The 21,265-nt window shown below is 40.7% G+C and overlaps 1 protein-coding gene across 1 annotated transcript; it reads left to right on the top strand.

Moving 5' to 3' along the window:
- The first annotated feature begins 11,865 nt into the window (after positions 1–11,865).
- LOC120040329 (L-rhamnose-binding lectin CSL3-like) lies at positions 11,866–14,667 on the top strand. Its single transcript, XM_038985520.1, has 8 exons — positions 11,866–11,896; positions 12,184–12,219; positions 12,300–12,344; positions 12,506–12,641; positions 12,784–12,902; positions 14,195–14,239; positions 14,350–14,485; positions 14,562–14,667. The coding sequence occupies exons 1-8, from the start codon at positions 11,866–11,868 to the stop codon at positions 14,665–14,667; spliced, it is 654 nt and encodes a 217-aa protein (XP_038841448.1).
- Positions 14,668–21,265: the final 6,598 nt, after the last annotated feature.

Raw genomic sequence — 21,265 nt, 5'->3', positions numbered from 1 at the left:
GATTCCAGGTACAGGAGTGGTAGTAACAGAGAAAATGCAACTGATGATAACAAGACCCAATACACCTGGTATTTATGTTATGTGACATGTCTTATTTAACCCAGGTGTATCTATTTGTCTCCAGGTGCACCTCATTGCAAATAGGGGCCGGCGTTTGCTGGTCTATACCTGGCTATTGGGCCAGTCTCATGGAGTTAGATAGAGGACTCTAGGTGGATAAAATCCATTTTGACATGAACATTGCCATTGAGGGCTTCCAACATTTTAAAGTAGTCATCTAGGTGGGGATCTTTGTTAAGGAAGAATCACACGGGCCACATTCAGTTGCAAAACCTTTGAGCATTGCAGATATACATTTCACGATTAGAGACAATGTTTTTAATTATTCTACATCTCGGAGAGACATATTTGTTAAACACAGCATATTTTTTTTATAACCTTCCAAAATGTTGCAACTTGCTGAATGCACCCCATTATTCATTTCTCCATTGTTCAGTATACATTGCCAGCAGCATACCACCCTGCATACCACTGCTGGCTTGCTTCTGAAGCTAAGCAGGATTGGTCCATGTCAGTCCCTGGATGGGAGACCAGATGCTGCTGGAAGTGGTGTTGGAGGGACAGTAGGAGGCAGTCTTTCCCCTGGTCTAAAACATATCCCAATTCCCCAGGGCTGTGATTGGGGACACTGCTCTGTGTAGGGTGCTGTCATTTGGATGGGATGTTAAACGGGTGTCCTGACTCTCTGAGATCAGTAACCTCTCTTGGGCAAGTGAGACGGTAGCGTCCCACCTCTTCAACAGCCAGTGAAACTGCTGGGCGCTAAATTCAAATACAGAAATACTCAGTATAAAAATTCAGAAAAAAACATATTTTACATAGGTTTAAAGATTAACTTCTTGTGAATCCAACCACGGTGTCAGATTTAAAAAATGCTTTACGGCGAAAGCATACCTTACGATTATTTGAGAACATAGCCCACTAGACAAATCATTACAAACAGTAGCCAGCCAAGTAGAACAGTTACACATGTCAGAAATATCGATAAAATAAATCCCTTACCTTTGATGATCTTCATATGGTTGCACTCAGCAGACATTCATTTACTCAATAAATGTTCCTTTTGTTCGATAAAGTCTCTTTATATCCAAAAACCTCCGTTTTGTTAGCGCGTTTTCTTCAGTAATCCACAGGCTCAAACGCAGTCAAAACAGGAAGACAAAAAAATCAAAATTGTATCCGTAAAGTTCATAGAAACATGTCAAACGATGTTTATATTCAAACCTCAGGTTGTTTTTAGCCTAAATAATCGATAATATTTCAACCGGACAATAACGTAGTCAATTTAAAAGGTAAACAAGAAACACACTCTCTCGGTCGTGCGCATGAAAAAGCTCTGTGACATTTTAGGGTCCACTCATTCAGACTGCTCTTACTTCCTCATTTTTCAGAATACAAGCCTGAAACAATTTCTAAAGACTGTTGACATCTAGTGGAAGGCATAGAAACTGCAATTTGAGTCCTAAGTCAATATATACTGTAATGGCATTGAATAGAAAACTACAACAAAAAAAAAAACGACTTCCTGAATGGATTTTTTTCAGGTTTTCGCCTGCCAACTCAGTTCTGTTATACTCACAGACACTATTTTAACAGTTCTGGAAACTTTAGAGTGTTTTCTATCCAAATCTACCAGTTATATGCATATCATATCTTTTGGGCCCGAGAAGCAGGCAGTTTAATTTGGGCATGCATTTCATCCAAAATTCCGAATGCTGCCCCCTACCCTAGTGAAGTTAAAGATCCCATGGCACTTATCGTAAGAGTAGGGGTGTTAACTTTGGTGTCCTGACTAAATTCCCAATCTGGCACCCAAACCATCACGGTCACCTAAGAATCCCCAGTTTACGATTGGCTCATTCATCCCCCTCCTTTCCCCTGTAACTATTCCCCAGGTCGTTGTTGTAAATGAGAATGTGTTCTCAGTCGATTTACCTGGTAAAATAACAGATAAATTAAAATGATTCAATCAGGAGGGATCAGCCAATTAATTATACTCTTGTGCAAACACTGCATAACTGTTGGTGGCAGTGAATTGCCAGATTTGGCTTCATACAGTCCCTTTTCAAACAAAACACTCTGTTGCGCTGTGCATCCTTTTAGTGTCTTTGCCAACTCATAGAAATTATAGAAGAAAATTGTCTAATTTAATCAAATCAATATTGTCTCTATTGTCTCTAATGCAATTACATTTGTTATTTGATTGGAATGGAGCTGCCCGTGGGCTCACGGACACCATATTGGGACACATATAAAGATGATATACTGTGACTATCATTCTCTATGGTCAGATCCCCATAATGTGTTGTTCTGGTGACAGGTGCCTTGCCCTTCAACGTGCGAGCCCTTTGGGTGTTGCACTTATCAGGCTTCACAGCCACGGTCCGGAAAGGCTGGTCCGATTGATTTTGTGCATTAATATGTTCCCAGTTGCCACTCCTGTGAAGGGATACCGCTGCGCTTGAAGGCAGTTTGGTGACCACAGATACCAAGTACAGGTACTCTACTGTAAACATTATTAAAGTGACCCGTGTTGAATGACTATGTACATATGACAGCAGTCTCTATGGTACAGGGTAGAGTACCAGGTGGTATCAGCCCAGTACCCTGCTTTTAACAGTGGCTAAGTTTGGGCAGGGTTCTGGACGGAGGCCGGCTAGAGATTACTATTACAACGTCCGATGGCCTGGTGATAGAAACTTCTATCTCCAGTTTCTCAGTCTCTTGGTCACAGCTTTGATGCACCTGTACTATCATCTCCTTCTAGATGGTAGCAGGGTGAACAGGCAATGGCTCGAGTTGCTGAGATCCTTGATGATCTTCTTGGTCTTCTTTTGACATCGAGTGCTGTAGATGTACTGGAGGGCAGGCAGTTTGCCCCCGGTGATGCGTTGGACTGACCACACCTCCATCTTGAGAGCCCTGCTGTTGCAAATTCTGTACCAGGCGTTGATACAGCCCTACATGATCCTCTCAATGGTGCACATGTAGAAGTTCATGAGGGCCTTAGAGGACTAGCCACATATCTCCAGCCTCCTGAAGTTGAAGATGCGCTGGTCATGTGGTATGATTCTGCTATTTTCTTTACTTTTTAACGGGAACCCCCAACAGCAGCTAGCCAGCTAATTAGCTACTAGATAGTAGTCAGCTAGCCACTGCTAGTGGTCATCAGCTACCTTTAGCCCAGACAACCCTTGCCAGTCTGCACAGCACAACCAGAGCAAATCAGACTTATTTTTCTCCATATCTCCGGATTCCTACCGCAAGCTCTGAACCTTTTCACCTGGGTCATCGCAGCTAGCTAGCTGTTATCCGATTGGCTTCTCCTGGCTAACGTCTCTGTCCCGAAGCAAGCACCAATTAGCCTGGAGCTAGCCTACGCTAGGCCCATCTTTCGGCTAGCTGAAGAGGTCCTTCATCCACTCCTTAAGCTACAATACCTATTTTGCCAATTGGCCTGGACCCCTTTAATTGCCGATATGGAGCCCCGCCGATCCTTCACGACTGGACTACTGACGTAATCCGCCCGAGGGGGTTTCAACTAAATGGCAGAATCCATGTCTCAATTGTCTCAAGGCTTTGGTGGGCATGGCACAGCAGGATTGCCTTTTGCAGTCTGTGATAGTCTGAAGTCCTTGCCAAGCGATGCAGTTTGAGGATTGCACCCCAGCTAACAATCACAGACCATCATATTTCAACCCTCCCGGCGCGACACAAAACGCAGAAATAAAGATATAATTCATGCCTTACCTTTGACCTTTTGCTCGATTAATTCCGTTGATATATATCCAAAATGTCCATTTATTTGGCGCGTTTGATCCAGAAAAACATCAGTTCCAACTTGCACAACGTGACTACAAAATATCACAACATTTACCTGTAAGCTTTGTCCAAACATTTCAAACTACTTTTGTAATACAACTTTCGGTATTTTTTTACGTAAATAATCGATAAAATTGAAGACGGGATGATCTGTGTTCAATACCGGAGGAAAACAATGTGTAGCATGCCTTCTGGTCACGCACCTCTAACTAACAGTACACTTCACTGGAAACTCATTCTGAACATGGCTACTCCTTCATTTCTCAAAGGAAAAACCTCAACCAATTTCTAAAGACTGTTGCCATCCAGTGGAAGCGATAGGAACTACAGGAAGGTCCCTTAGAAATCTGGATTCCCAATGAAAACACATTGAAAAGAGAGTGACCTCAAAAAATTAAAATCTGAATGGTTTGTCCTCGGGGTTTTGCCTGCCAAATACGTTATGTTATAGTCACAGACATGATTCAAACAGTTTTAGAAACTTCAGAGTGTTTTCTATCCAATACTAATACTAATAATAATATGTATATATTAGCATCTGGGACCTAGTAGGAGGCAGTTTACTCTGGGCACACATCCAAATGTGAAAATACTGCCCCCTATCCTAGAGAAGTTAATTAACCTGGAAGCCAGATGTATCAATGTGTCGGAGGAAACGCCATTCAACTGGTGACTTGGGTCAAGTAAAGCCCCACCGGCCGAACCCGGGTCTGTAGTAACGTCCCTAGCACTGAGATGCAGTGCCTTAGACCGCTGTACTTATCACGGATGTTTTGCTTGTACATGGTCAAGCAGGCTGGATCCTCTTGTGAAGCAGGATACATGTTGGTGATATTTTTGGAAAACTTGCTAAGGCTGCTTTCCATTTTTAGAGAACAGTAGGAGATAAACTCCCATTGGCAATGAATGGAGAAACGTATAACGCCCCACAAACTTTTGACGAATCACATTCACGTTGTCATAATGCGTCAGACGGTTGCTAGGCTAATCATCACGCAATGCCTTCTCAAAGTCGAGAACCTGCCTATTTTCCTCAAAAGTAGATAATGTCACTATTTTAAAGCAATACGATATTATCAAACATCTCGGATTAAAGTTGCAATTTTGCACTTGTTCAGGGAATTCATGCTAAAGTTGGGTTTTTCAGCTAGTGCCCAATTGATTCCCATTCACTCCTTGAAGAGCTCTCCTTGTTCCAGAATAGTCCAGAACGCACTGAGGAGGCCATTGACAACGTATGGGCAACATACAAAATGGGCATTAAAACTTCTTATGGCTGCAATCCCGGAAAACGGGATCGATATGACAACAGCCAGTGAAAGTGCAGGGCGCCAAAATCTAACAACAGAAATCTCATAATTAAAATTCCTCAAACATACATGTATCTTATACCATTTTAAAGGTAATCTTGTTGTTAATCCCACTAAAGTGTTCGATTTCAAATAGGCTTTTCAGCAAAAGCACCACAAACGATTATGTTAGGTCACCACCAACTCACAGAAAAATTCAACCATTTTTCCAGCCAAAGAGAGGAGTCACAAAAAGCACAAATAGAGATAAAATGAATCACTAACCTTTGATGATCTTCATCAGATGACACTCATGGAACTTCATGTTACACAATACATATATGTCTTGTTCGATTAAGTTCATATTTATATCCAAAAACCTCCGTTTACATTGGCGCCATGTTCAGAAATGCCTCCAAAAAATCCGGAGAAGTTGCAGAGCCACGTCAAATAACATAAATACTCATGATAAACTTTGATGAAAGATACATGTTTTACATAGAATTAGAGATACACTTGTTCTTAATGCAACCGCTGTGTCAGATTTCAAAAAGCTTTAGGGCAAAACACAATATTCAATAATCTGAAAACAGCGTTCAGCCACAAAAGCAAGCCATACAGTTCCCCGCCAAATTGTGCAGTCAACAAAACTCATAAAAAGATTATAAATCTTCACTTACCTTTGCTGATCTTCTTCGGAATGCACTCCCAGGACTCCCACTTCCACAAGAAATGTTCGTTTTGTTCGGTAATGTCCATCATTTATGTCCAAATAGCTATTTTTGTAGTGTGTTTGGTAACCAAATCCTACGTCAGGGAAGTGCGTTCACTAAAACCTGACGAAATGTCCAAAAGTTCCGTAACAGTCCATAGAAACATGTCAAACGATGTATTGAATCAATCTTTAGAATATTTTTAACATAAATCTTGAATAACGTTCCAAACGGAGAATTACATTGACTTCAGATGAGCGATGGAACAGAGCTCCCTCTCATGTGAACGCGCATGGTCAAAGAATGGTCAGGTCATGGCAGACCTGACTAATTCCCCTCTCATTCGGCCCCCCTTCACAGTAGAGGCATCACATAAGGTTCTACAGACTGTTGACATCTAGTGGAAGCCGTAGGAAGTGCAAACTCATCCATATCTCGCTGTGATTTCAATGAGATCTTGGTTGAAAATCCATCAGCCTCAGAATTTCCACTTCCTGTTTGGATTTTTTCTCTGGTTTTTGCCTGCCATATGAGTTATGTTATACTCACAGACATAATTCAAACAGTTTTAGAAACTTCAGAGTGTTTTCTATCCAATACTACTAATAATATGCATATATTAGCAACTATGACTGAGGAGCAGGCCGTTTACTCTGGGCACCTCTGTGCACCTTTCATCCAAGCTACTCAATACTGCCCCTGCAGCCATAAGAAGTTGATATGATGCCAATGGAGTTTCCCCATCTCCTCAAAGGTATCTCTGGCACTGTCCCACATATTTTGGCAATACACCAACATTGATCTATCCCTCATTGAAATCAAGTCTAAGTGGTAGATCTGTAGTGCGCTAATACAATGATGAGTGACATTTTTGTACACCAGTGTTCAACAGCTGAAAATAGTACTTTTTGGTCTGAAAATATATTTCATTGCAGTTTAGATGATACAATGATGCGACACTATACTTTTGTCAAACTGAAATTAGGCGAACCAGAATATCAGCAACCAGGAACAGGCGGCGTGATCCACACAGTTAATTTTTTATTTATATTATACCATCATTAATATGTCCCGTGGTACTGTCGTTGTGGTACTGCTGTGCTCATCCCAAATCAAACCAATGGACAATAGGAGACCGAATGCGATCGGATCAACATCTAATTGGCTTTCACATAACTCTTACGGAATGTCCACGTGGATGGGGATATTGGACATGTAATCAAAGTTTACTGGGTGACAATTTATTGTGAACTTAGACAAAATCATTTATAATATAATTTTTCCAGTACAACATATGTTCAGCAAATCCCCTTATTGTGTGGGATACCTTTAAATGTAACTTGAGAGGTTATTCAATTCAATTTTCAACAACAATAAAAAAGCAGTTGCTGGCTAAAGAGTCAGGACTAACAAGGGAAATACATTCTCTAATGGTACAGGAAGCAAAAAAAGAACTACAGTGATGCAAAATAAATTAGAGGAAAAACTAAAAGAAATGGATGAACTTATTCTAGAACCATCTAATGTAATCTATTTACAAAAATGTTGTTACCTGTGATTCTCCAAATTATATTGTAAAGGAGGAAGCTAAATGATCAAAAGATGGCGCAGACAGAGATGGTCGCCTCGCTTCAAGTCCTTTGGAAATTATGTAGTAATTTTTGGACGAAATTAGGGCACGAGTTGCCTTCCAGAGAGACATTAGAGATTGTAACATTCTATGTTTCACGGAAACATTGCTCACTCGGGATATGTTGTCAGAGTCGATACAGCCATCGGGTTTCTTCATGCGTCGCGCCGACAGAAAAAAACATCTCTCTGGTAAGTGGAAGGGTGGTGGTTTATGAACATACAGTAACTCAAGTCCTTTTGTTCACTTGACCTAGAAATCCATACAGTCAAATGCCGACCGTATTATCTCCCAAGACAATTCTCTTTGATTATAGTCACGGCCGTGTATACTCCCCCCTTCCCCCGGAAACCATATATCCTCAGGCTGATTTATTGAAGCTGGGGATGTTAGGAAAGCTATTTTGAGAACAAGACTACCTCAATTTTACCAGCACATTGACTTTCGTACCTGCTCGAGCAAAACACTCGACCACTGTTAATCTAACTTCCGCGATCCATACAAGGCCCTCCCCCGCCCTCCTTTCGGCAAATCCAACCACGACTCCATCTTGCTCATACCGCCCTATAGGCAGAAACTCAAGCAGGATGTACCTGTGACTAAAACCATTCAACGCTGGTCTGACCCATCGGAATTGAAGCTTCAAGATTGTTTTGATCACGTGGACTGGAAAATATTCCGGGAAGCCTCAGACAATAAAATCGATTTATACGCCGACTCTGTGAGTGAATTTATTAGAATGTGCATTGGAGAGGTTGTACCCAGTGTTACTATTAAAACCTACCCCAACCAGAACCTTTGGATAGAAGGCAGCATTCGCGCAAAACTGAAAGCGCAAACCACCGCATTCAACCATGGAAAGAGGTCGGGGAATAAAGCTGAATATAAAGAGTGTAGTTATTCCCTCTGCAAGGCAATCAAACAAGCAGAATGTCAGTATAGGGACACAATGGAATCGCAATTCAATGGCCCAGACAAGAGACGTATGTGACAGGGTCTACAGGCAATTACGGACTAGAAATGTATTCATAAAATGCCTGGATGTTTACAATTTCGGTGATTCTCTTAGAAATGGGTAAACGTACTGGATAGCAACCCCAGGTGTAAAAGTGTAAAAAGCGGCTACTTCTCAGAGAGTTTTGAATTGTCAAGAAGAGTTAAACAAGGGTGTCCGTGTCACCATATCTATTCGTTATGGCCATCGAAATGCCAGCTATTAAATCATATCAAATAACAACATTAGAGGATTAGAAATCCAAGGCTTAGAAACAAAGGTGTCCATGTATGCCGATTACTCAAGTTTTATATTTAGTCTGCTAGCTAGATCCCTGTAATGTCTCATTGAAGATCTAGATAACTTTTCTGGACTCTCTGGACTAAAACGTAATTATGAGAAGTGTACAATATTACGTATTGGATCTTTAAAAAATACAACTTTTACATTACTATGCAGTTCATATTTAAAATGGGCTGACGGTGAAGAAGAAATGATTGGTATTTATATGAAAAAATATTAAATGAGCCCTACACAATGAATTTAAACAGAAAACAGACAGCTTTATCTGGGACGCTAACCTCTAGTTGGTCCCAATCCCGGATCCAGGAGCACCCTCATCAGTAAAAAAGCTGACTAGCATAGCCTAGCATAGCGCCACAAGTAAATACTAGCATCTAAATATCATGAAATCACAAGTCCAAGACACCAGATGAAAGATACACATCTTGTGAATCCAGCCATCATTTCTGATTTTTAAAATGTTTTACAGGGAAGACACAATATGTATTTCTATTAGCTAACCACGATAGCAAAAGACACAACTTTTTTTTCTCCACCATTTTTTTACTGCATAGGTAGCTATCACAAATTCGACCAAATAAAGATATAAATAGTCACTAACCAAGAAACAACTTCATCAGATGACAGTCTGATAACATATTTATTGTATAGCATATGTTTTGATCGAAAAATGTGCATATTTCAGGTATAAATCATAGTTTTACATTGCAGCCACCATCACAACTCTCACCAAAGCAACTAGAATAACTACAGAGAGCAACGTGAATTACCTAAATACTCATCATAAAACATTTATGAAAAATACATAGTGTACAGCAAATGAAAGACAAAGATCTTGTGAATCCAGCCAATATTTCAGATTTTTTAAGTGTTTTACAGCGAAAACACAATATAGCATTATATTAGCTTACTACAATAACCAACCACACAGCAGCATTGATTCATGCACGTTAGCGATAGCGAATAAACCAGCAAAAGATATTAAATTTTTCACTAACCTTCTCAAAACTTCATCAGATGACAGTCCTATAACATCATATTACACAAACACAATGGTTTGTTCGAAAATGTGCATATTTAGCGGCACAAATTGTGGTTATACAATGAGAATAGTAGCCAAGCTGCAAACAAAATGTCGGGAGAAATCTTGGGAGAGGCACCTAATCTAATCAATAACTAATCATAAACTTGACTAAAAAATACAGGTTGGACAGCAAATGAAAGATACATTAGTTCTTAATGCAACCGCAGTGTTAGATTTTTAAAATGAACGTTACTACGACATACAGCGTGCGTTAAAGCGAGACCGCACCGAAATTAATGGCGGAATAATAGTTTAACATTTTTCAACAGAACAACGAATTAACATTATAAATAGTTCTTACTATTTGATGAGCTTCCATCAGAATCTTGTGCGGGTTGTCCTTTGTCCAGAAGAATCGTTGCTCGGTTGTAGATTGTCGTCTTCAACTTTGGAATTAGCAGCAAACATTAGCCATGTGGCGAAGACGTGTTCAACTCACTATAACGCAGCACAAATGAAATACCGAAACTCGGTTTAAAATAACTACATTATGATGTTTTTAACACCTATATCGAATAAAATCAGAGCCGGATATATCTAACGCCTATAACGAGAGCTTTTCAGAATGCAATCCTGAGGTCTGTCTTGCGTCATGACGAACGTTGAAAAGACTGCACACCCGTTTCCAAGAGCTTTTATACAGCCTCAGATCTACCTAGACACACCATTCCAATTCTCACTGCTTACTGACATCTAGGGGAAGGCGTATGCAGTGCATGTAGACCCATAGATTACATGCAAATTAATAAACTGACCCTGGAACAGAGCTCCAGATTTCAGATTACTCACTTCATGACAGGAAGTTGGCTGCAAAATGAGTTCTGTTTTACTCACAGATATAATTCAAACGGTTTTAGAAACTAGAGAGTGTTTTCTATCCAATAGTAATAATAATATGCATATTGTACGAGCAAGAATTGAGTACGAGGCAGTTTAATTTGGGAACGATTTTTTACAAAGTGAAAACAGCGCCCCCCTATCCCAAAGAAGATAATTCTATATTGTGTTTTCGCTGTAAAACACTTAAAAAATCGGAAATATTGGCTGGATTCACAAGAATGTTTTATGATGAGTATTTATGTATTTCACATTGCTCTCTGTAATTATTCTGGTTGCTTTGGTGCTATTTTTGATGGTGGCTGCATTGTAAAACTATGATTTATACCTCAAATATGCACATTTTCGAACAAAACATAAATGTATTGTATAACATGTTATAAGACTGTCATCTGATGAAGTTGTTTCTTGGTTAGTGACTAATTTTATCTCTATTTTGTCGGTTTTGTGAAAGCTACCTATGCGGTGGAAACATGGTGAAAATATGCGGTTGTGTGTTTGGCTATTGTGGTTAGCTAATAGAAATACATATTGTGTTTTCGCTGTAAAACATTTTAAAAATCGGAAATGATGGAGAGAAGCGGTAGAGGTTTTAACATCCCATCCAAATGACAGCACCCTACACAGAGCAGTGTCCCAATCACAGCCCTGGGGAATTGGGATATTTTTTAGACCAGAGGAAAGAGTGCCTCCTACTGCCCCTCCAACACCACTTCCAGCAGCATCTGGCCTACCATCCAGGGACTGACCAGGAAATACATTGTCTCTAATCATGAAAATTATATCTGCAATGCTCAAAGGTTTTGCGACTGCATGTGGCCCGTGTGATTCTTCCTTAACAAAGATCCCCACCTAGATGACTACTTTAAAATGTTGGAAGCCCTCAATGGCAATGTTCATGTCAAAATGGATTTTATCCACCTAGAGTCCTCTATCTAACTCCATTAGACTGACCCAATAGCCAGGTATAGACCAGCAAACGCCGGCCCCTAATTGCAATGAGGTGCACCTGGAGACAAATAGATACACCTGGTTTAATTAGGACATGTCACATAACATAAATACCAAGTGTATTTAGTCTAGATATCATCAGTTGCATTTTCTCTGTTACTACCACTCCTGTACCTGGCATCATGAGCATGTTCAGACTGACGGTGGTCACATGTGAGTATACAAACTCTGTATGTGATGCAGATTAGAATTTAAATATGTATGACCAAATGTTTGTATTTGAGAGTAAATGAAGTACATGTTATATGATTTGAGGTACATTCAATTTCTATTGATCAAAAAATATATATAATTGTCACATTGCATTCTTGGAATAAGAGACCAAATGCTCAACTTGACTATAATCCAGTAGGTATAACTCAAATGCGGAATTCTACCTTCATGGTCCAAGTGCATATGTTGTGAGATGTTGCTGAACTAGCTGTGTGATGTTGTTTCAGTGCTGGCTGCAGCTTGCTGTACACTAACGGATGGAGGTACTGTATGTAATAATGATGATACTACTTAACCAAGCTAATGTGAGTGGTGTGTAATTCCTGTTTATTTGTCCTGGCAGCAATCAGCATCACATGTGAAGGCTCTGATGCTTTACTGCAATGTGGTAAGCTAGTCCACACTGCTGAACAGTATACTCACTGACCACCTATGATAGTTTCTACTGTAGATTAGCATCACTAGCCTACACCATAGAGACCCATACTTGGCTCTCCTTTGTCCCTCACCTTTCTCCTTTTCATTGTCTCTCTTCCCCATCTCCCTCAGATGGAGGTAAGATTCAAATCAAGCGTGCCAACTATGGTCGTCGTCAACACGATGTGTGTTCCATTGGGCGCCCCGATAACCAACTCACCGACACCAACTGCCTCAGCCAATCCACCACCAGCAAGATGGCAGAAAGGTACTGGAACCTGTGCTGTTTACCTGTAGAAACTCTGTGGTTGTTGTGTTAACCACCACCAGGAAGGTGGTAGAAGGGTACTGGAACCTGTAGTGTGTACCTGTAGGAACTCATGACCTCTACCTGTCTTTGAAACACACAGATGCGGTGGGAAGAGCGAGTGTGTTGTGCCGGCATCCAATTTCGTTTTTGGAGACCCCTGTGTCGGGACTTACAAGTACCTGGACATCAAATACTCCTGTGTCCAACAGCAAGAAACAAGTCAGTCTCTGAATGTGTGCTAATAACACATAGTGGTGGGCACCAATATACATAATTAGATTCAACGTACTATCGGTATGACTGTGGCATGTTGGGATATTGTTTAATACTCCTACCCACTTTACTCTTTTGTAAAATAGTGCACTCTGCTGATAGATAGAAAAGGAATAGAATGGGTTGGTTCCCCTATGGTACCAGCTTGCTAACTACGTTTTATTAAATGCCGTCTTATGGCCACAACGCTTCATACGTGCATGGGTTTCTCAACGTGTAAACCACCCTCACCTGCTAACTAACCCTAGCTAGCCTACAAGCTGTGGTTATTGAAGAATGTAGCCGGCAACAACTTTAGTTAGCGTAGCCTATAGGGAGGTCAGGGACCTGGAAGTGTGGTGCCAAGACGACAAAGGAACTGATTGTGGACTACAGGAAACGGAGGGCCGAGCCCCTCCCAACCAGGAGGCTAGAAATATTTGGTATCAGCCCTCCGATCCTCAATTCTACAGCTGGACCATTGAGAGCTTTTTGACTGGCTGCATCACCACTAGGTATGGCATCTGACTGCAAGGTGCTACAGAGGGTAGTGTGTACGGCCCAGTACATCACTCAAGCTGGGCTCCCTGCCATCAGGATCTCGACACCACGTGTGTCTGAAGGCCCTACATACAGACTCGAGCCACCCAAGTCATACTGGCCTCTGATACGCCATAACAAATGGTACGGGTGCACCAAGTCTGGAACCAACAGGACCCTGAATGGCTTCTACTTCCTCCAAGCCATAAAACTGCTGAATGAATACCCCGACCATCTGCATTTAACCTTTTCGACTTGTCTCATATGCTGCTGCTGCTCCTTGTTATATGTACATATCTCGCTCAATTAGCCAGCAAGAACATGGAAGGGAAGTGTCTCGAGCTTATTTGATGGTTGTGCACACTTCATCTGGTTTACCACTGAATATGTTTCAGTGAACGGTAACTAGCTAGCGCAACTCCCACAGATTGGTAGGGTCTATAGCTAATCTGACAGATGGCACAGCACAAACTGCATAGAAATACAGATTTGGTGTAGCGGGTCGACCTGTTTCACCAGCTTACCAACTGTTCAAAAGGAAGTGAAACTACAAGGTAACGGTGGAAGATGACGCGCATAACTTTCTATACTTTAGTTCATGCCAACATGTTTAAAATGCACCTGAAATCAACATTCCCTATTAGTGCCCATCACTAACACTTCACCAGGAAAATGTGTGTCTTAATTTGTGTGGTGTAACTCCTGTGTTGTCCTTGCAGTAAGCAGCATCATATGTGAAGGCTCTGATTCTCAACTACTATGTGGTAAGCTGGTCAACACTACTGTACGGTGTATTCATGTAGTGACGTATGTTAGTCACTAGCCCACACAAACAACCAGATTTGGTAATCCTTTTCTTCGTTCTCTTCCTCAGATCGGGGTGAGATCCATATTCAGCGTGCCAACTATGGTCGTCGTCAACACGATGTGTGTTCCATTGGGCGCCCACATAAACAACTCAAAAACACCAACTGCCTCAGCCCATCCACCACCAGCACAATGGCAAAAAGGTACTGAAACCTTTAGTGTGCATATACCTGTAGGCACTCATTGGCTGTGATGTTAACCTCTACCTGTTTCACACAGGTGTGACGGAGAGCGCCAGTGTATCATCAAGGTATCCAACTCCGTATTCGGCGACCCCTGTGTCGGAACCTACAAGTACTTGGATGTGGCTTACACCTGTTACTGAATGTGAGTGTTGAATATGTTCATGCACACATGACTGGGAACTAGAATGCTGGTACTGATGGTTTGTCTTGCAGGATATCTTCCTGGGGAACCTGAAGATGCACAAGGCTTCTGGGACATTTTCATCGGGTCGTGCTGTTTTCCTCCAACTGCCAAATCAACTTCAGTGACCATTGTAAACCTGTGCAATTTGTGCTGAAACATTTCTTAAACCATTTCTGAACTGGTTGTTGGTCTGAATTAAATGACGTGGCTGGAAGACGATACTGGTTGCCTCTTGTATATTACTAAATGTCACACCAATATTACTGACCATGTGTCCGGTTTTCTCTCTTACACGGTGTTCACCGGTCTCATTTGTACCTGGGGCTAACGTGCCTTTGTCTTGATGTCTGTAATCTGTGCCCACCTTTAGGCAGCTGTAGACAAGTTTAATACTCATTGTAATCTCTTTCCTGACCACCTCAGGCGGTGTGATCTGGATGGTCAAACAATTTTTAAATCAATTGAACCTGCCTCTCAAATCACTGACGGGTAGTACTTATGCCATCAGCAGCCTTAATGGTCCTAATTTGTATTAATCACCAGCTAAGCTGGTCACAAAGCAGACCTGGATGGGTGAGACATTTTTACACACTGTTTAGACCCTACAAACATTGATAGTTAAGTGGTTGGATCATGAACCAATTGTTACTGTGTAAATTCAGCTAGACTATTTCTTCTCTTACTAAACATACTTCCAGAGAAGCTGCCCAACTACATCACATTAGTCTAACAGCTTCTTATCCAGAGACACACAGGGTCACAGGCACGTTGACAAATCTCCCACAATGTCAAAGGGGGACCTGACCGATACAGCCATCCAAGAGCTGGCCCTCAACCATCACATTCCACCCTGAGAAATAAAATAATTCTATTCCCTGCCCTATGCACCACCAAATAAGAGAAACAACCATGAAAAACAGCCAGGCCAACAATGTTTGAGTGCATGTATGGCACCATGTCCATCTGAGGATTCATTTGTACAAACACCTGCATGGCATAAGCCTTAACTGTATCAACACAGCCCCTCAGTGTCATTCAAATGTATTGGTTTTATCTGGAATGTATTTTACATCTCATTCTATCCTTTGCCCAGCAACTTCACCCCCACTTGTCTCCAATTCCACATCCCAACCCTCAGCTTCCCTTAGCCCATCCCACCTGTCTCTGCTGGCCACACACTTTGGATTTCTACGCAGCATATTTCAACTATGCTGTGATTAACATACCATTTCTATAGAATAGACTCTACAGACTGTTGGAAAAACGTTAATAGTATTAGTAATTGATCTCCAACAGTATATCTAGGGTCAATTTTAGATCAATGTTTTGCATTTTCAACTATTCCTGAGCACCTACTTGAGGGCAATACTAAGATAAATGGTCAATTGATTCTGCATTAGCTGAAAAGCACAAGTCTTGAATCATAGAGGAATCTCTTCCCAACAATTTTGCAATCTGTATGGCACATAACATCCTGGTCCTCAAATGAAACTGGTATACATTCCTATTTATGCTATTTTTATTCCGCTGCAAGTTTTGATCCTGTTAAATTGGGCAGACAGACCACTTCCCTACCTCCTTCTGCTGCCACCTGCCTCCATTTTTGGTGTAATGCTGTAATCAATTGGTTATAATCTTGGACTGAGCAGACCTTTCCATATATTTCTGATAACTCTAAAAGACAACTCACCCATTCCAATTTACAATATAATTTAATAACAAAATACCCTTTTCAAACTGTTTCTCATAAATACAGGTATTTTATCAACCAGCACATTTAAATTCAGCATTAACCTGTTTGGGCTGCAGGGGCAGTATTGAGTAGCCGGATAAAAGGTGCCTATTTCAAACGGCCTTGTACTCAATTCTTGCTCGTACAATATGCTTATTACTATTGGATAGAAAACACTCTAGTTTCTAAAACCGTTTGAATTATATCTGTGAGTAAAACAGAACTAATTTTGCAGCAAACTTCCTGACAGGAAGTGGAAAATCTGAAATCGATGCTCTGTTCTAGGGCCTGCCTATAAAGGTCCTTGATATTTATTAGAATACATGCACTTCATACGTCTTCCACTAGATGTCGACAGGCAGTGAGAGAAGAAATGGAGTGTATAACTTGATCTGGGGTCGAATAAAAGCTCTCGGCATGACGTGTCACCAGTTTCCTGTTTTCTGGAGAGCGCGTGAAGGGACCAGGTTTTGCCTTCTGATAAGCTGTCGTTATAGACGACTAATATCTCCGGCTTTGATTTTATTTGATACGTGACAATATCATCGTAAAGTATGTTTTTTCAATATAGTTTTATTAGATTATTGAAATTTATTCGGGACGTTAGGCGTGTTGCGTTGTGTGCCTTTGTTCAGGAAGGAGAGCTTTGCGCTACTTTGCTAGCTTTCCGTGCTAATTGACTGGAGAAGAGGACATTCTAAATCCAAACAACGATTGTTCCCGACAAAGGACCCCTTGTACAACATTCTGATGAAAGATCATCAAAAGTAGGACCCATTTTATGATGCTATTTTATATATCTGTCGAACATGTGAAATAGTCGTTTGCGCCCAGATTTTGGGTACTCTCTCGCTATACCTAAGCTGGATGTCGTAATGAATTTATTTTTAAAATTCTAACACGCCGATTGCATTAAGAACTAGTGTATCTATCATTTCCTATACAACATGTATTTTTTAGTAACGTTTATGTATAGTTATTTGGTCAGAATAGTTGAGTGCCATAAAAATATCCGCACATTCTGGGAAAAAGATGCTACGTTAGCACAATGTATAACCACTGATTTCAGCTCTAAATATGCACATTTTCGAACAAAACATAAGTGTATGTATAACCTGATGTTATAGGACTGTCATCTGATGAAGCTTATCAAGGTTAGTCAAAAATTATATATCTTTTGCTGGTTTATTCGCTATCGCTAACGTGCCTATTGCTATCGCTAACGTGCCTTGATGAATGAATGCGGTAGTGTGGTAGGCTATTGTAGTAAGCTAATATAATGCTATATTGTGTTTTCGCTGTAAAACACTTAAAAAATCGGAAATATTGGCTGGATTCACAAGATGTTTGTCTTTAATTTGCTATACACCATCGATTTTTCAGAAATGTTTTATGATGAGTATTTAGGTATTTGACGTTGGTGTCTGTAATTACTCTGGCTGCTTCGGTCCTATTTCTGACGGTAGCTGTGATGGTAGCTGCAATGTAAAACTGATTTATACCTCAAATATGCACATTTTTCAAACAAAACATAGATTTATGTTATAAGACTGTCATCTGATGAAGTTGTTTCTTGGTTAGTTTGGTTGGTTCTTGGTTAGTTAGGTTGGCTTTGTGCATGCTACCTGTGCTGTGAAAAATGTCTGTCCTTTTTTGTATTTGGTGGTGAGCTAACATAAATATATGTGGTGTTTTCGCTGTAAAACATTTTAAAAATCGGACATGTTGGCTGGATTCACAAGATGTTTATCTTTCATATGCATTATTGGACTTGTTAATGTGTGAAAGATAAAAATTTCTAAAAAATATATTTTGAATTTCGCGCCCTGCACTTGAAGTGGCTGTTGTCATATTGTGCCCGGCTTCGGGCTTGCAGCCCAAAGAAGTTAATATTTGTTCTATCTTTTCAGGTGGATGAAATTTAAATTGTAGCCAGCTCTGCAATGCTTGTTTGAAAAAGGGAGATACTTAGAAAAAGGTATCATTTGCAATCAATCAAAAATGAGACATCAAAATCTGTACACAGGCAAAAGCGCTATTTAAACAGTGGATTAACTTTTCTTAGTATTTTACTTGAGAACCATTTCGGGTTCAAATTTATCTTTTGACAAAGTGAAGATTTTAGAGATGTTTAGTGCTTTTATATTTAATAATATCACAACACCCAATTCATATTCATTATATAGCCAGCTAGACCTGCATACCACCCATCATCCCGCTGCTGGTTTGCTTCTGAAGCTAAGCTAAGCAGGGTTGGTCCTGGTAAGTCCCTGGATGGAAGAACAGATGCTTCTGCAAGTGGTGTTGGAGGGTCAGTAGGAGGCACCCTTTCCTCTTGTCTAAAACATATCCCAATGACCAAAGGCAGTAGGGTGCCGTCTTTTGGATGGAACGTTACATGGGTGTCCTGACTCTCTGTGGTCACTAAAGATCCCATGGCACTGATCGCAAGAGTAGGGGTGTTAACCACAGTGTCCATGCTAAATTCCCAATCTGTCCTTCATACCATCATGGCCACTTAATCATCCCCGGTTTAGAATTGGCTCATTCATCCCCCCTCTTCTCCCCTGTAACTATTCCCCAGGTTGTTGCTGTAAATGAGTATGTGTTCTCAGACAACTTACCTGTTTAAATACAAATTTACAAATGGATAAATATAGATAGGCACACTGTATCGCACAGGTGTCAAACTCATTCCACGGAGGGCCGAGTGTCTGCGGGTTTTCGCTCCTCCCTTGTACTTGATTGATGAATTAACATCACTAATTAGTTAGGAACTCCCCACACCTGGTTGTCTAGGGCTTTATTGAAAGGAAAAACCAAAAACCTGCAGACACTCGGCCCTCCGTGGAATGAGTTTGACACCCCTGCTGTATCTTGTCTGGTTTAGCGTCCCAGATAAAGCTGTCTGTTTTCTGTTTAAATTCATTGTGTAGGGCTCATTTAATATTTTTTCATATGAATACCAATAATTTCTACTTCACCGTCAGCCCATTTTAAATATGAACTGCATACTAATGTAAAAGTTGTATTTTTTAAAGATCCAATACGTAATATTGTACACTTCTCATAATTAGGTTTAAGTCCAGAGAGTCCAGAAAAGTTATCTAGATCTTCATTGAGACATTACAGGGATCTAGCTAGCAGACTAAATATAAAACTTGAGTAATCGGCATACATGGACAACTTTGTTTTTAAGCCTTGGATTTCTAATCCTCTAATGTTGTTATTTGATATGATTTAATAGCTGGCATTTCGATGGCCATGACGAATAGATATGGTGACAGTGTACACCCTTGTTTAACTCTTCTTGACAATTCAAAACTCTCTGAGAAGTAGCCGCTATTTACTATTTTACACCTGGGGTTGCTATCCAGTACTTTTACCCATTTCTAAGAGAATCACCGAAATTGTAAACATCCAGGCATTTTATATATACATTTGTAGTCCGTAATTGCCTGTAGACCCTGAAGGCCAGGCAGGCCAGGCAGCACGCTGTTAGCTAACCTGCTAGCTTAGTGGAGTCTGCCACTAGCATAGTCAGTGTAGTCAGCTCAGCTATCCCCATTGAGACTGTGTCTGTGCCTCGACCTAGGTTGGGCAAAACTAAACATGGCGGTGTTCGCCTTAGCAATCTCACTAGGATAAAGACCTCCTCCATTCCTGCCATTATTGAAAGAGATCGTGATACCTCACATCTCAAAATAGGGCTACTTAATGTTAGATCCCTCATTTCAAAGGCAGTTATAGTCAATGAACTAATCACTGATCATAATCTTGATGTGATTGGCCTGACTGAAACATGGCTTAAGCCTGATGAATTTACTGTGTTAAATGAGGCCTCACCCCCTGGTTACACTAGTGACCATATCCCCCGTGCATCCCGCAAAGGCGGAGTTGTTGCTAACATTTACGATAGCAAATTTCAATTTACAAAAAAAAAAATGACGTTTTCGTCTTTTGAGCTTCGAGTCATGAAATCTATGCAGCCTACTCAATCACTTTTTATAGCTATTGTTTACAGGCCTCCTGGGCCATATACAGCGTTCCTCACTGAGTTCCCTGAATTCCTATCGGACCTTGTAGTCATAGCAGATAATATTCAAATTTTTGGTGAATTTAATATTCATATGGAAAAGTCCACAGACCCACTCCAAAAGGCTTTTGGAGCCATCGTCGACTCAGTGGGTTTTGTCCAGCATGTCTCTAGACCTACTCACTGCCACAGTCTGGACCTAGTTTTGTCCCATGGAATAAATGTTGTAGATCTTAATGTTTTTCCTCATAATCCTGGACTATCGGACCACCATTTTATTACGTTTGCAATCGCAACAAATAATCTGCTCAGACCCCAACCAAGGAGCATCAAAAGTTGTGCTATAAATTCTCAGACAACACAAAGATTCCTTGATGCCCTTCCAGACTCCTTCTGCCTACCCAAGGACGTCAGAGGACAAAAATCAGTTAACCACCTAACTGAGGAACTCAATGTAACCTTGCGCAATACCCTAGATGCAGTTGCACCCCTAAAAACTAAAAACATTTGTCATAAGAAACTAGCTCCCTGGTATACAGAAAATACCCGAGCTCTGAAGCAAGCTTCCAGAAAATTGGAACGGAAATGGCGCCACACCAAACTGGAAGTCTTCCGACTAGCTTGGAAAGACAGTACCGTGCAGTATCGAAGAGCCCTCACTGCTGCTCGATCATCCTATTTTTCCAACTTAATTGAGGAAAATAAGAACAATCCAAAATGCATTTTTGATACTGTTGCAAAGCTAACTAAAAAGCAGCATTCCCCAAGTGAGGATGGCTTTCACTT

This window comes from Salvelinus namaycush, unplaced genomic scaffold (assembly GCF_016432855.1).
Source record: "Salvelinus namaycush isolate Seneca unplaced genomic scaffold, SaNama_1.0 Scaffold342, whole genome shotgun sequence".
In the NCBI taxonomy this organism is placed as follows: domain Eukaryota; kingdom Metazoa; phylum Chordata; class Actinopteri; order Salmoniformes; family Salmonidae; genus Salvelinus; species Salvelinus namaycush.
The sequence above is the reverse complement of the archived record's forward strand: the minus strand, read 5'-3'. Positions and strand labels throughout refer to the sequence as shown.